Source organism: Mesocricetus auratus, unplaced genomic scaffold, assembly GCF_017639785.1.
Source record: "Mesocricetus auratus isolate SY011 unplaced genomic scaffold, BCM_Maur_2.0 Super-Scaffold_100004, whole genome shotgun sequence".
Taxonomy (NCBI): domain Eukaryota; kingdom Metazoa; phylum Chordata; class Mammalia; order Rodentia; family Cricetidae; genus Mesocricetus; species Mesocricetus auratus.
In genome coordinates, this window is record NW_024429189.1 from 117848777 (window position 1) to 117865474 (window position 16698).

At 41.4% G+C, this 16698-nt stretch overlaps 1 protein-coding gene across 6 annotated transcripts in view; it reads left to right on the forward strand.

The window, feature by feature from the left end:
• The window catches only part of Tpx2 (TPX2 microtubule nucleation factor), a 46819-nt gene that overhangs the window by 19592 nt on the left and 10529 nt on the right, over positions 1-16698 (forward strand). For 5 of the 6 annotated variants that reach the window (XM_013125219.3, XM_013125221.3, XM_021223022.2 and 2 more), the window contains 8 exons: positions 885-1011; positions 3463-3591; positions 4515-4640; positions 7193-7314; positions 8143-8306; positions 11836-12004; positions 14303-14441; positions 15348-15564. In XM_013125219.3, coding sequence (XP_012980673.1) covers positions 885-1011; positions 3463-3591; positions 4515-4640; positions 7193-7314; positions 8143-8306; positions 11836-12004; positions 14303-14441; positions 15348-15564 — 1193 coding nt within the window. The remainder of the gene's footprint in view (positions 1-884; positions 1012-3462; positions 3592-4514; positions 4641-7192; positions 7315-8142; positions 8307-11835; positions 12005-14302; positions 14442-15347; positions 15565-16698) is intronic. The other variant, XM_005086062.4, reaches the window with a different exon arrangement.

The following is a 16698-nucleotide window of genomic DNA, read 5'->3' on the forward strand; positions in this document are numbered from 1 at the left end:
TATAAAGATAATACTTAGGGGCAGTTTAATACTATGTCTACTTAGCAGAATAGTAGTAGTAGTGTGTCCTCTCCAAGGACCCATGACCTCCCAAGCCACAGGCCTTTGGACCTATTAATGGTGTCAGGTGTGAATTCCGTTTTCTGTGTAGGCTTTAAATCCAATCAGAAAGTGTCTGGTTACTCTCATTACAATTCTGCCACTCTTGCACTGGTGGGCATGTCTTGCCAGGGCAATTGTTAACTGTAGCTGTCAGGGTTCATGTCTGAGAAAGACTGTTATTACTTCCCCAGTAGTAATACTCCTTCAGCAAGCACTATGAAAGCTAACTAGTAGAGCTGAGGTTCCAGTTTGATACTTGACTTACCCCATGTTGTATGACTCAAGTGTGGTATCTTCACCAATAGGGTCTTAGTGTCAAGTTCTGGAGGGAAGCTAAGAGCATTGACAATAACCTGGAATGTGTTTTGGGGCAGAGTCTATAGGAAAACTGCTGATAAAAACTTAAAAAGAGGTAACATATGTGGCTCTGGGCTTTTTGTTTGTTAGCTTAATGGTGTCTGGGAGAGGTACTGTCCCCTGTTACAGGGTAACTCCATTTAAACCTTCCAATTTTTAAATTTTACTTTATGTCAATGGGTGTTTTGCTTTCATATATGTCAGTACATCTTGCCTGCAGAGGCTAGAAGAAGACGTTAGAACTGGAGTTAGAGACAGATGTGAGACATCATGTGGGTGCTGGGAATATGAGCCCAGGCCCTGTGAAAGAACTGCCAGTGTTGTAACTCTTGAGCTTTCTGGCCATTTAAAGTTGTAATATATTTATAAGTGGGAACTTTAGGACACTTCTGTAGTGGTCTAACTAGGTTTTTGGTTTATCATAGTTGACAACACTTACTATAATGAGACAGAAAAGGAAAATCTTCAGAAACATTCCGTTCCATCAGATGACTGTTCTTCTGTGAATGCTGAGGGGGCTGTATCAGGAAAAACTCCTGTGCAGGCTCAGAGGTAAGAGTGGGGCACAAAGTTGTGAGTCTTACTGGTGCTGCTCAAACAGTATAGAAACTCACAGATCATCTGTGTCCGCCCTGGTAGATACCTGTGTTCCTTCAATGCTTGTGGATTGTAGCTTGTGGGTTTAGTTTATAGGTAAGTACTTATAGATACTTAGTTGCTTGCTCAAGGCAAGTTCATTTCAAAGCCAGGATTCAAACTTGTCAGTTTTAAAAGCTTTGTATGAATGTATTAATGTCAATTACCTTTCTCTCTCTTTAAAATTTTTCATTTATTTTATGTGTCTGGGTGTTTCGCTTACATTTATTTATATGTGTCACATGCATTCCTGGTGCCTGGCCAGAAGGGTGCCAGACTTTCTGGAACTGGAGTTATAGTGTGAGCCCTCATGTGGGCTGGGTCCTCTGCAAGAGCATCAGTGCTCTTAACCACTGAGCCATCCCTTCAGCCCTTAAATGCCTTTCTTTGTTTCTTAGTATTGCAGAAGCTTTCTCATGGTTAGATTTGTATATATTTTCTATCCTTTTACTTTTATTCTATCTTTGCCCTTTATTCATGCCTAATATTTTGTGGTGTTAGAGTTTGAGCCAGTCTCATTTGTGTTAAGCATACTTCCTGTTACAGAGTTATATGCCCAACCCTTATTTAAAATTTTATAATTATGGGGCTGGAGAGATAGCTCAGTGATTAAGAGCACTGGCTGCCCTTCCAGAAGATATGGGTTCAATTCTCAATGCCCACATGGCTGGCAGCTCACTATTGTTTATAACTCCAGTTCCAGGGGATCCAACACCCTCACACAGACATAATGCAGCCAAAACACCAATGCACATCAAATAAAAATAAATAAATCATTAAAAAAAAATCTTAGTCTGGCGTTGGTGGCACACGCCTTTAATCCCAGCACTCGGGAGGCAGAAGCAGGTGGATCTCTGTGAGTTCGAGGCTAGCCTGGTCTACAGAGTGAGTTTCAGGACAGCCTCCAAAACAATACAGAGAAACCCTGTCTCAAAAAAAAAAAAATCTTTAAACGGTGGTGGTGGTGGTGGTGGTGCATGCCTTTGCATGCCTTTAATCCTAGCACTCAGAAGGCAGAGGCAGGAGGATCTCTGTGAGTTTGAGGTCATTCTGGTCTATAGAGTGAGTACCAGGACAGGCTCCAATCTGTCTCAAAAACCCACAAAAAATTTTTTTTAATGAAAAATTTAAAATTATATGTATGTATATTTTGTGTGTGTGTGTGTGTCGCGCGCGCGCACTAGTGCTATCCTGTATATGGACAGTACTTGGAATCAGTTTTCTCTTTTCACCATGTGGTTTCTGGGGCTACAACTCAGGTCAGGTGTCAGGCTTGGACAGAAGCAACTCTGATTATTAAGTCATCTGATGACCCCTCTGCCACACACACATCTCTTTCCTCTTAATGTGGAGCTTTTAAAGCAACCAATCACATAAAGTTTTTTGTAGGTGGCACTTAGTGGGATCTTGCTTTTAAAAATCCGTAACTAAAACCCCAGCTTGGAGGTGGTGGTGCACAACTTTAATATCAGCACTTAGGAGGCAGAGACAGGCGGATTTCTGTGAGTTTGAGACCAGCCTGATCTACATAACGAGTTCCAGAACAGTCAGGGCTACACAGAGAAATACTGTTTCAAAAACAAAAAGTATCCCAAAACAAAGAACCAAACAAACAAAAAATATCATTCTCATTAATTTTTGTTATACTTGAAATGTTGTCAGCTTATATTTGTCTTACTATATTACAATTATTAATCTGGTTAGAACTGTCATTGCTTAGTTTCATGGTCACTGTCTTTTTTGTTGTTATGTTGTTATCCTATTTTCCTTTTCCTGTGTTTTATATTTAATCTTAACTTCTCTGTGTTCTTTCCCATCTTCCCTGGGACCCAGATCTTTGCTCCTCGTACTTGCTAGGCAAGTCTACCACTGAACTATCTCAACCCTCATTCAGATGTATTTAGTATTTTATTTTAATTCTGTTCTGAATTTGAGATAGGTTCTCACTGTGCAGCTATGATTGCCCTGAAACTCAATGTGTAGACTAGGCTAACCTCAAATTTGCCCTCCTCTACCTCTTAAACCCTGGGATTAAAGGCATGTGCCACCACACCCAGGATTCTGATTTTAGTTTTATCTTTTTGAGGCAGGTCTTGCCATTCTGTATTAGCTTTCCTGAGTGCTGAGATTACAATAGCAATACCCTATTTAGTCTGTTTTGTTGGTATTTTTAAAAGTCAGTTTTATTGAGGTCTAATTTGTAAACCACCAGCAAATTTGAATACCACAAACATTAGATTACTAGAGAATGGGTAATAAATGTTTTATTGGCCTTACAGTTTGACATACTTTTACTGTCTGAAGAACATTTGTATATGTGTAGTAAATGTGATCATCATAAGATAAATTGTGTCAATTCCACCGTAGAAGATCTGTTAGACTCTCTGCTCAGAAGGATTTGGAGCACAAATCAAAAAAACATGCCCTTGTTGAAATGAAAGCAAAGAGATGTACCACTCCTTCCAGTGACTTTCCACCTTCCAAAAGAATAAAAATGTAAGTAGTCAAGGCTTCTTACTGTTGCTTTGTAGACCACTGCCCTCTGTAGTAGATTTCTGTTCTGAATTGAGAGTTTTTGAGTTACAAAGGGAAGTTGACAATGAGTCCAACTACATTCTGGTTGGTGTGCCTGTAGATTGGGAAACTCCTAAGCAATGCCATGGTCAGGGGCGTTGTTTCCCTTTGTCTCTTCGGGAAGGTGCTCAAATCTTAGTTTATAGGTTTGACCCCAGTGTTCTACTATGACAGAGACCAACTAGAATACGTGGTGTACAGGCTTATTATTATTATTATAACTTTTCAATTGGGAATGTGTTTAACCACAAGGAATACTCTAAATACTTTTTGTACTTCATACAAGTCAAAACTAGTTTGTCACTGCCTTTGGTTGATTCTTAGCTATTACTTTTTAGCTTTTTCATTTTTTCTTGAGTTTCATAATCAGAAGGTAACTTCTATACCTTTAGACATTACATTCATGTTTATGAGTGTATACTATAAAGGAAGCAGGCTAACACTTAGCCAGGAAAGTCAGACCTTCTCCAGAGGTTATATCTTAAGTTTTATCTTAGTTCAGATTGTCACTTGTATCTCCCAGTTGCAGTGGAAGCTACCGAAGCAAGTGCAATACTTACTTGTAGCTGGCTATATTGCTGCTGCTCCTGAATTTACTAAGAAACAGATATTGTTCTGTTTGTTGACTTGATGACAGATAGAATCACTATATATTCTTAAACACCACCAGATGCCTTACCTGACCTCTGAGTGCTTTCTCATGGTTAACTGTTGGAGCTGTGGCTGTGTGTGATCTCATAATGCGACTGCAGAACTTTGTGGTTCAGTCATGTTGTTAGTCCCCCAAATGAGGATGTGCTTAAGGAAGTTGAAACTTACTTATTTTTGTTCATTTTGAACTCAAGGTCTCATAAAAAGAAACCAGAGGAAGAGGAAGAAGGCAGTGTTCAAGGTACTTCCAGAAAGAATGAAAGAGAAAGTCTGGAGAAAGTTAAGGGCAAACATACTGTGCCTGGTGTTCCACCTGCAAGGTAAATCTTTCCCCAGTGTAAACTTTTAAATACAGTAAATTATAAGTAGGTCCATCTTCAATCCATTTGGCACACCTGCCATTTGGTGAACTCCTAAAAGCTGTATGTGACCCCACCTGTGACCCAGAAGGATGCTGAGATGGTAAACAATGAACACAAGATGCTTGTTTAAAACATGAACAGGGAAGCTGGGCTCTGGTGGTGCACACCCTTAATCTCAGCCCTTGCAGGGCAGAGACAGGTGGGTCTTTGAGTTCAAGGCCAGCCTGGTTCACAGAGTTCCAGGGCAGTCGGGGCAAAAAAAAAAAACCAAGTTCTTAACTACTTCAATGGGATAGGCCACCTTGAGCTTCTTAGCCTTTACCCAGTAAATATACTTAGTTTTACAGTCAGTAATCAACTTTGGGGGTCAGATTTATTCATTTGCCAAGAGATATTTAATTTATTTTTCAGGAAAAATTTGTTTACACTTTAATACAGTGGTTCTCAACCTGTGGGTCACAACCTCTTTGACAAACTTCTATCCAAAATATTTACATTAAGATTATATAGTAGCAAAATTGCAGTTATGAAGCAGCAATGAAATAATTTTGTGCCTGGGGGTTACCACAACACGAGGAACTGTATTAAAGGGTCGTGGCATTAGGAAGGTTGAGAATCACTGGTTTAATAATAGATAATGGTTTATGGGTGTTGATATTTATTACCAATTTTATTTCTGAAATTTAAAAAACAAAAGATTTGCAGTGTCATCACCTTTTTGTTTTTGTAGCATAGGCTGACCTTGTACTAGATAAGTAACAAAAGATGACCCTGAACCTCTGCTCTTTTTGCCTCTGCTTCCCTAGGAAGGAGAATGTATATATGCACCACTACTCCTGTTGTGTGTGGTACTGGAGATTAAATTTTGTATATGCTAGTAAAGACTCAGACTACTACATCCTGAGCCCCTGTCTGCTGCCTCTCTATAATGTAAATTGTTTCAGATCTAGTTGATATAATATTTATAGTATCCAATAATTTATTATTTATTTTTTGTCTTTTTGTGACAGGGTTTCTCTGTGTGACCCTGGCTAACCTGGAACTTGCTCTGTAGACCAGGCCAGCCTCCAACTCACATCTGCCTGCTTCTGCCTCTTGAGTGCTGGGATTAAAGGCATGTGCTACCATGCCCAAATCTTTTTTTTTTTTTTTTTTTTGGTTTTTCGAGACAGGGTTTCTCTGTGGGTTTGGAGGCTGTCCTGGAACTCGCTCTGTAGACCAGGATGGCCCAGCCTTGAACTCACAGAGATCCGCCTGCCTCTGCCTCCCGAGTGCTGGGATTAAAGGCGTGCACCACCAACGCCCGGCTGCCCAAATCTATTTTTAAGTTGTGTAAATTGACTGCTTATACTTATAAGAGCTACAAAGTCAAACCAAACTAGTATGCCTATCACCTTAGATTATTTATTTAATGTGTATAATTATTTGCCAGTTCACCACCTTTGTGTGGGTACTCTGGAGGCTAGAAGACGGCATCAGTTCTTGGAACTGGAGTTAGCGGTGATTGTGAGCCACCTGTAGATGCTAGGAACTGAACTTGGGTCCTCTGTAAGGGCAGCCAGTGCTCTTAACTGCTGAGCCATCTCTCCAGCCCTTAACTGAATTTTTTTTGTATCAATCATCTTCTTCCGTTATATCCTCCAGCATTAAAATATTTTTAACTTTTATTTGCTGACAAGAGTTTTTCTTTTGAGACAGGATTTCTCTGTGTAGTCCTGGCTCTCCTAGAACTCGATCTGTAAACCAGGCTGGCCTTAAACTCCTAGAAATCTGCCTTCGTCTGCCTCCCCAGTGCTGGGATTAAAGCTGTACACCACCACTGCCCAGCTTTTTCTTTCTTTCTTACATTGCTGAATCTGGAATTAGATAGATTACCTGGGCTGGTCTCCATTGTCTCCGGTTTGCAGTCCTCCGGCCTTAACTTCCCAAGTGCTGGAATTCTAAATGTGGCTCTTCTAGCTTTTTAGCTTAGTTTTTCCTTTCTTTCTTCCTTCCTTCCTTCCTTCCTTCCTTCCTTCCTTCCTTCCTTCCTTCCTTTCTTTTTGGTTTTTGGAGACAGTTCTCTGTATTGTTTTGGAGGCTGTCCTGGAACTAGCTCTTGTAGACCAGGCTGGTTTGGAACTCACAGAGATCCGTCTACCTCTGCCTCCCGAGTGCTGGGATTAAAGGCGTGAGCCATCAACACCTGGCTTTTAGCTTAGTTTTTCATGTGGAATAAAAGCTAATCAATCATTGGTGTAGAAAAATGTGTGAGTCTTTTGTTGTGTCTAGTGTCTTGTGTAGTTTTAGCAATTATTTTCTGAAAATTTTATAATCTCTTCATGTAAAATAAAGTATCTATCTTTTCATAATGTTACCTAATTAGACCAGTGTTTCTTTCTGGTAGATAAACTTTGGTTTTGATAGATATCATAGGTTATAAACATAGTCTATCCAGCAACTCTAGAGTCCTTTGAATCACTTAACCCTTTTTCCCCTTTCTTCTCTCTTTTACTGATTCTTGTTTCTAGGCAGAAGGTTCTAAAAAGTACTGAAGAGCAGGAGTTGGAGAAGAGATTGAGAATGCAGCAGGAGGTGGTGGAGATGCGGAAAAAGAATGAGGAGTTCAAGAAGCTTGCTCTTGCAGGGCCAGGTCAGCTGCGCCTCTCTTGGGCCTTAACGAGGAGGGTGCTTCTTGGAATTTTGGTAGTATTTTTTGAGGTTTCTAAAGCAAAAACAACCAGTTTGAGTAGTCAGCATAAGACCATGTATTCATTTAAAACGGTGGCTGCAGGTTCGTCTTTCCCAGTGGTTACTTTCTCACCTGACTACCTACACCAGTGCTTTCTTGGAGCATGCGGTTCCTCTCTTGTGTGTTAGCAAAAGGATTGGGATACAGACAGACAGCCTGGCTGGGATGCCATTTCCTTCTTATCCTGAAGGTGGAGGATAAAAAAGAGCTCAGTGGCAGCTAGAAGAAAAAGAATGACTGAATGAAGAGCTCATGGACTTGCTTGGTCCTGAGATAGTGCTATTGGTGGCATCAAAGCCAGAGACCTGCTTACTGGATTGGAAAAACACTTTGGGGTTTATAGGGTCCCCTCTTAGAGATTCTGAGTTAAGTTTTACTTTTAAAGTCAGTCTATGTGGGTTGGATTCTCAGTGGTATGGAGTGTTGGACTACAGTTTCTGAGGCTCTGGGTTCCATCTGTAACACCATTTCAAAAAAGGGGTGAGGCCATGGTTTTATAGAGCAATTTGAATGACTGTCGTTCTTCAAAGCTATAACGACATCCTAGCAGCGTGCTCTTCTTCCTTACCTAGTTTGCATCTAAGCAAAGGACTTCAAACCCAATAGAACTCAACAAGCATAACACCTAGATCCATAGTAACAGAGATACAGAGAGGATTAGAGTTGTAAAGGTACTTACTAATGGTCTTTGTTCTTAATGTTAACTGTGTGTTTTATTCTGCTCCTCAGGGCAACCTGTGAAGAAATCTGTGAACCAAGTCACCAAAACAGTTGACTTTCACTTCCTCACAGATGAGCGAATCAAACAACATCCTAAGAACCAGGAAGAGTATAAGGAAGTGAATTTCATGTCTGAACTTCGAAAGCATCCTCCATCTCCTGTAAGTTGCCAGGTAACGGTGTTATTATTACTAGTATTCAGCTGTAGCATTTGTGGTCATTATTTATAGTAGGATGGTTGAGGGAGGCTTACTATTTGAATCAAGATAGATACAAACTCCCTGTGAACTGTGGCTATCAACAAATCACTCCTGGGAAAGCATATTACCACGTTTATGTAAAAATTAAGAAGGGACATGAAGCACATAAGATTATATGTGGCAAATTTGTAGAAGCTTTCTTTCTCCAATGCCCGAAGACTCAGGTGTAGAAGAGGTGTGGAGAGTATGACCCATCTCAAGTAAAGGACAATGGTGACTGCAAGTATGAGAATTTAGGGTCATCATTGCTTCTGGCGGTGCTCTGCTATTAAAACTGGACACACTAGGAGAGGTCTGCCCCAAGCCTAGATGGGTCAGGGAGTTTGCTGTGAGATTGTGTCTCCATAGAGTCTACCAACATGACTACTTAAACATGCTAAATAAGGACAATCACAATAGACATGCTAACACAGATGAGGGAAAGCTCAGGAGGCCTCTATACAAAGAATTACAAGTAACTCAGGAACTCTGAGAACTGGAGAAATAGTTTTCCCAGGGAAGAACACATCAATTGGTTATCTAACACAAAGGGTTAGCCCTGAAACATGCATACAAGTAACATTAATCAGACTGTCTTAGTTAGGGTGATTGTTGCTGTGATGAAACACCATGACAGAAACTTGGGAGGAAAGGGTTTGTTTGGCTTACACTTCCATACTTCCACAGCTCTGTTCATCATTGAAGGGAGTCAGGGCAGGAACCTGAACGCAAGGAGGCAGGAGCTGATTCAGAGGCCTTGGAGGGGAGCTGCTTACTGGCTTGTTTCCCCTGGCTTGCTTAGCCTAGGGCCACCAGTCTAGGGATGACACCACCCACAATGGTCTGGACCCTCCCCCACCAATCATTAATTAAGAAAAAAAAATTGGATCTTATGGAAGTATTTTCTTTTTGTTTTTGTTTTTTTTTTGGTTGTTTGCTTTTGTTTGTTTGTTTTTAAGATTTATTAATTATGTAGTATTCAGTCTGCATGTACATCTGCAGTCCAGAAGGGGGTGCCAGATCTCACAACAGATGGTTGTGAGCCACCATGTGGCTGCTGGGAATTGAACTCAGGACCTTTAGGAAGAACAACCAGTGCTCTTAACCTCTGAGCCATCTCTCCAGCCTGTTTGTTTGTTTTGAGGCAGAGTTTTTCTATGGCTCTGGAGGCTGTCCTAGAACTAGCTCTTGTAGACCAGCCTGGTCTCGAACTCACAGAGGTCTACCTGCCTCTCTGTCTACCAAGTGCTGGGATTAAAGGTGTGCACCACCACAGCCCGACTGGAAGCATTTTCTCAATTAAGGTTCCCTCCTTTCAGATAACTCAAGCTTGTGTCAAGTTGGCATAAGAATAGTCAGCACACAGACTGAGTAGGTTATATATAGAAATATATATGTATGTATGTAACAACAGTTGATGAAGAAAGAGGCCATATATCTGAAAGGGGAGGTATATATGGGAGACTTTGGAGGGAGGAAAGAGAAGGGGAAATGATGTAATTATAATGTCAGAAAAAAAAGAAATAAGTCTAGAGCCAAGTGAACATAGTGACACCTAGTTTAACCTGCAAGACACATTAGCTGATTGATAAAGGAGATTAGGATAGAACCAGGGGTTAGTTACTGGCATAAAGGTTTTAGGACCTGTTCTTTCAAAACCTTAATAAACATCAAATCTAGAAAAAAAAATCTTTAAAAAAGAAGCCTGTTGCCTACAATGTTGCATCCAAGACCCATCAGAGCTTATGTAAAAACGGGTTGGCACAGACCTCTCATGTTGTGTTTGGCTTTTTGTTTTGTTTTTCAGGTTTTTTTTTTTTGTTTTGTTTTGTTTTGTTTTTCGAGACAGGGTTTCTCTGTAGCTTTGGAGGCTGCCCTGGAACTCGCTCTGTAGACCAGGCTGGCCTCGAACTCACAGAGATCCACCTGCCTCTGCCTCCCGAGTGCTGGGATTAAAGGCGTGCGCCACCAACGCCCGGCCAGTGTTTTTTTCTTGTTTTTGTTTTTTTGTTTGTTTTTAGAGACAAAAGTTTCTCTGTGTAGTCCTGACTGTCTTGAAACTTGCTTTGTTGACCAGGCTGGCTTTCAACTTGTAGAGCTCCCCTGCCTCTGCCTCCCTGAGTGCTAGGACTAAAGGTGTGTATCACCACTGTTCTGATTTTTTTTTAAAGAGTAGTAGGTACTCTTAACTGTAGAGCTATCTCTCCAGCCAGTTTTTTGTTTTGTTTTGTTTTAGGCAGGGTCCCATTTATTTTTATGCTTTCCTCAAACTCACTGTGTAGCTGAAGATGATCTTTGAACTCCTGATCCTCCTGCCTTCACCTCTCCAATAATGGGATGGTGGGTGTGCACCACCACTCCTGACTTAAAGCAAAATTTTATTTTTAAATACTTTTAATACTTATTTTTTTTATTGTTTATGTATGGACCTGTGTCTCATGAGTATATGCCATGTGTGTGAGGGTGATAGCAGAGGTTAGAAGAGGGATCACCACCCTGGCAGCTGGAGTTCGCGGTGGCTGTGTGAGCCACTTGGTATGGGTGCTGGGAATTGAACTTGGGTCTCCTGGAAGAACAACAGGTGTTTTTAACCACTGGGCCACTTCTCCAGTCCCCCTCCAATTTTTATTTATTTTATGTGTACATGTGTTTTGTCTGCATGAATGTCTAGACATCGTGTATAAGGCTGGTGCCCCCAGGTCCAGTTTTCTTAGCAGAGCATCACCAGAAGCAATGATGGTCCCAAGTCAGCATTCCAGAACTCGTGAGCTGCTCATGTTTGTAGTCACCATTGTCCTTTATTTGAGATGAAGCAGTGCTCTGTGCCTGGTCTTGAGCCAGTCTTAAAGCCTGGATTTGTTGCTGCCTCTTTAGAATTGTGCCCATGAGTTTCGCCTCCATTCAAAGTTAGTGATCCAGCCAGACCTAGTGGTGCCTGACTTAAACCCTAACACTGGGAAGGCAGATGATGTCTTGTGAGTTACAGGCTGCCTGGTCTACAGAGTTGAGTTCCACACCAGCCAGGGGTAAAGAGAGAGACCTTATTAAAAAATCTCACTAAAATTAGATGAAAAGTTAATGATCCACAGTGGGGCAGACTTTTGTGTCGATTAGTTTGAGGGTGTAAGTGAAGAAAGCTAAGTTACCCTTCTGCTTGACCTGATGCAGACCCAGCAGTCCATGCCAGTTTTGTATGTGTGGTTTTACCTTTCCTCTCTCCTTCCCTTTGAATTCTAAGAAAACTTGCTCTTGGTTGGTTAAAAGCATTATATACTTGGGGAAACTCCATATGCACTATTGCAAAACAATCTCCTAACTGCCAGATCTTTCAAAAGAAACATGACGACATGTTTGATGTATGATGTATGATTAACCCTTGCTGAATCCTGGCTCAGAGCCTGTGCTGCCTCTGTGGCTGGTGGTAGAGTACATTTCATTTGCTGAACAACTTTTCTCTTCACAGGCCCGAGTGACTAAAGGATGCACCATTGTTAAACCTTTCAATCTGTCCAAAGGAAAGAAAAGAACATTTGACGAAACAGCTTCCACATATGTGCCCATTGCACAGCAGGTTGAAGCCTTCCACAAACGGACCCCTAGTAGATATCATCTGAGGAATAAGAAGGAAGAGAGTGAGTTTCCTCCCAGTACCTTGGTGGCCAGCACCTATTCTCCAGTCCCAGGCACAGCAGCGGCGATTGTTCAAAGGGCGATAGGAGAGTGAGGTGGATGAGTACAAATGCTGATGAGTTTGTGTAGGTTTGGTGGAGGACAGATGGAAGGATTTTAGTTGTTTCTGTATTTATGAAAGTAATTTCTGCAAGAAGATAAAGTCTACAGATTGAAGCCAGGCAGTGGTGACACATGCCTTTAATCCCAGCACTTGGGAGGGAAAGGCAGGTGGATCTCTGTGAGTTTGAGACCAGCCTGGTGTACAGAGCTAGTTCCAGAGCAGTCAGGACTACACAGAGATACTCTGTCTTGAAAACAAACAAATGAAAAAGAAAGAAAGAAAATAATGTAAGATGTCTCATCAGGAGATAACGGTTAAATGGGGTTGTTGGTACATGCTTGTAATCCCAGCATTTGGGAGGCTGGGGCTCAAGGCCAGCTTGGTCTAAATAGTGATTTCAAGGCAGCAGGGGCTACAAAGAACCCAGACTCAAAACAAAAATAAATATGGCTAGTATTTTGGGTAAAACAGGATGTATTTTTGAGCTACCTAAAAAATTTCCTCTCCTGTTAGGCAGCATTTAGCACTTTGTTTTAGGTGGCAACATGGGTTACTTTAAATGCAGTATTTCTCTGTTTTCTTTTTGTAGTGCTGGGGATTCAGCCTAAGGCCTTGTGCATGCTGGGCAAGCACTCGACCAGTTTACTACATTCTCAACCCTAACTAGTGTTTAAGATTGCTACTATATTCTGACTTTTTTGTTGTTTTGTTTTTTTGCTTTTTGTTTTTGTTTTTTGAGACAGGGTTTCTCTGCACTGTTTTGGAGGCTGTGCTGGAACTTGCTCTGTAGACCAGGCTGGCCTCAAACTCACAGAGATCCGCCTGCCTGTGCCTCCCCGAGTGTTGGGATCAAAGGCGTGTGCCACCAATGCACGGCTATTCTGACATTTTATATTAGGAAAATAGTGATTTTTTTTTTTATCTTCATGGAATTAAGTTCTCACCTAGCCAAGGCTTCATAGTCAGATTCAGTTTCAAAAAAGAATCTAGTAAATGAATTAGATAATTAATTTTTCTCACTGTTATATAAAGTCTAGACAGAAGAATTCGTTTTAAGTAATTATGAAAATTGTCAGGTTTGTTACTGGCCTGAGGGAAATCAATACCCTCTGTGAGTGGTGGTAATGCTCTAAATCAGCAGTTCTTATGGGTCATGACCTCTTTGGAGGTCAAATGACCTTTTCACAGAAGTCACCTAAGGCCATTGGGAAAACCACACAGATATTTGCATAACCGCTAATAACTGTAGCAAAATTACAGTTATGAGGTAGCAACAAAAATAACTTTATAATAGTTGGGGGTTACCACAACATGAGGAACTGTATTGAAGGGCTGCAGCACTTAGGAAAGTTGAGAACTGCTGCTCTAAATACTGATGTGTTGGAACAGTTGTTCTTGCTCTTGTTGTCTGTCTGCCTCTAACTTTCCCCAGTTGACTGACTGACTTTGCTCCTTTACCTCCCTGTTTGGTGTAGCTATAGTGAGATGGGTTTGAAAGTTGAAATGTAGCCTAGGTTGGGCATCAACTATTGATCTTCCTGCCTCAGCTTCCTAAATTCTAGGATTACAGGCATGTACCACCATGCCTGACTTTACCATTGACTTGCTGTGAGTGGTGGCCTGCATGCTTTGATCCGAATGTTTGTTGTGAAATTCATAAAGTTGGAAATTACTCACTGGTTTGTAAAGGTTTGGTATCTTAAAACTATAATAAGCCAGGCGTTGGTGGCGCAGGCCTTTGATCCCAACACTCGGGAGGCAGAGGCAGGCGGATCTCTGTGAGTTCGAGACCAGCCTGGTCTACAGAGTGATTTCCAGGACAGCCTCCAAAACAATACAGAGAAACCCTGTCTCGAAAAACCAAACCAACCAACCAAACAAACAAACAAAAACCTATAATAAAAACATTGTCAGCAATCAGCAAAATAGCTGGTATTGTCAGTAGAAATGCAGTGAGCAGCTAGGACCCCCATCAGGCGTGGCTAGATTTTAGGTGCAGAGATGGCAGAAGAATTTGCCCTTCAGTAAGAATGGTAGGAGGAAGGGAGGGAACATTTGTAGGTTGAGTGGCATAGGCTGAGTTGAGTACACAAAGCCAGGCACTCCTCTTTGTCCATTTTCTATCTGGTTGGGTCAGCACTTGAGGGTGAACTGGATCTTGGGGAGCTAAGCAAACATCTGTGATTTTGCTTTACAGACTTGTTACCCTCCAGATCTGTGACCAAGCTCTCAAGAGATCCCCAGACTCCCATCCTGCAAACCAAATACCGTGCAAGGGTTGTGACCTGCAAAAGTACAGCAGAGCAGGAGGCCGAGGAGCTCGAGAAGCTGCAGCAGTGAGTCCCACGCGCATGTCCGAGGGAGCCTAGTAGAACTGCCTGTTGGCTTTCAGCCCTGCAGGGCAGTGGCTGTCCCTTTCCTTCTCATGGTGGCTCTATAGACTGTTCCTGTCTCTGTGGCTGAAAGTGGGAATATGGAGGTGCCCTGGAGCATAACCTGACGAAAATTCAATGCAGAAGTGGGGGTGGCAGAACTTAATTTTGTATTCCAATTGAGAAATAAGGTTAGTTTAGGTAGACCTTACCTCTTCCTGACTATCAAAGGAGTTTTACAGCTTTACCTCTAGAAAAGGCTGGAACTTAGTGTAGACAGCACTGAAGCTTGTCTGCCTAGATCTTCTCTGATCGTTGCCTTTTTAAAAAAAATAATTTATTTAACTTTATTTTATGTGCATTGGTATGATGATGTCAGGTTTCTTGGAATTGGGTTTTTTTTTTTTAATTTTATTGTATATTTATGGGAGTTTTGTCTACATGTAGTGTCTGTATCACTGGTATGCCTGGTGCCCAGGAGATCCAGAAGAGGATGTCTAAATCCTCTGGGACTGGAGATGATTACAGATGGTTGTTTGCTGTGGGTGCTGGGAACTGAGGTTTTTTGGAGTAGCAGCCAGTGCTTTTAGCCTCTGATCCAGATTTCCAGCCCCAAACAAGAGTTTCTGGTCTCCTGTCTCTGTCTACCTGCTGAATGCTAGGACTACAGCTGTTTGACATCATGGAACCCCAAGCCTCCAAATTCCCACCTGCCTCTTTACTCTTCTTGGGAGGTGAAGAAGAGGTGGAGAGATCTTGCTGTGTATAGTGGATCATTTTATCGCTTATTTATAAGTTTTGTTCTATCTATATTGTGTAATTTTTATTTATTAAAAAGCCTTTTGTATTATCTAAATTGCCTCCTTACAGATATAAATTCAAAGCCCGAGAACTTGATCCAAGAATTTTTGAAAGTGGACCCATCTTGCCCAAGAGACCTCCTGCTAAACCTCCCACTCAACCTGTTGGTTTTGATTTGGAAATTGAAAAACGAATTCAAGAGCGAGAGTCAAAGAAAAAATCAGAGGACGAACACTTTGAGTTTCATTCCAGACCTTGCCCTACTAAGATCTTGGAGGATGTCGTGGTAAGAATACTTGAGGTGTGGGTGCTGGCACATGGCTAAAAATCTGCCCATTCACAAATGTTCAAGTTGGTACTATGAACTGAGATGACAAAAAGATCCAGCACAACTGAATTTTGGTCTTAGGACTTCAAGTCTAGTAAGAGTCAATATGTGGGTAAAAATACAGACTCAGAAGGATGTGTTCTGAAAAGAGATGTAGTCTTTTGGATTTGTTTTGTTTTGTTTGGTTTTGGTTTTGGCATTGGTATTTCGAGACAGGGATTCTCTATGGAACAGACCTGACTGTCCTAGAACTCACTCTGTAGACCAGGCTGGCCTCAAACTCACAGAGATCCACCTGCCTCTACCTCCCAAGTGCTGAGATTGAAAACGTGCACCACCACCTCCCAGCAAGTGCTGTAGTTTAAAGGTCTGCAGAAGTTGGAGGGAAGCTCCTGGGCTTGTGGAGAAGGCAAACTTTGATGATGTGCAGCAAAGGTGACAATTTTGTGTTGTCATTGTGTTGCTGTAATGGCTGACACATGTCCCTTTTCATATGGAGTTATCCTTCGGTATCTGCAAGATTGGTTTTGGAACTTGCATGAATACACAAGATCTGTAAATGTTCAAGTCTCATAAAATATAAACTAGTACATCATACACGATTTAAATAATTAATTCTTGTTTTGAGATGGGGTCTTGCTTTGTTGCTCAGGCTTGTCTTAAACTTCTAGGATCCAAATAAATTTAAAATAAAAAAAACAAAAACTTCTAGGATCCAGAGATGGCCTTGTATCAGCCTCCTGGTAGTCAGGACTGTAAAAATCATGCCATTGTGCTGGCTTACTGTATGTCCTTTCGTTTTGCTTGTTTTAGAGTCAGCCATGAGTGAAACTGATATATTACCTCTGGGCATTTTGTTTATTCCATTCCTTGTGTTAAACCAAAAGGAACTTCAAGTTGTACTTCCAAGGCTTTATAAAAATCGTGATTGTACCTAGAAATAACCATCATTTCCTCTTAAACTGAAAGCTTTCCTTTTCTTTCATATGGCAGCCCTGCTCCCCCCTAACATGTGTGAGCGTGCGTGAGTGAGTGAGTGTGTTTGTGCCCAAGGAAGGTATGACTGAATCTGAGGGGTCCTGAAGGAGAGTG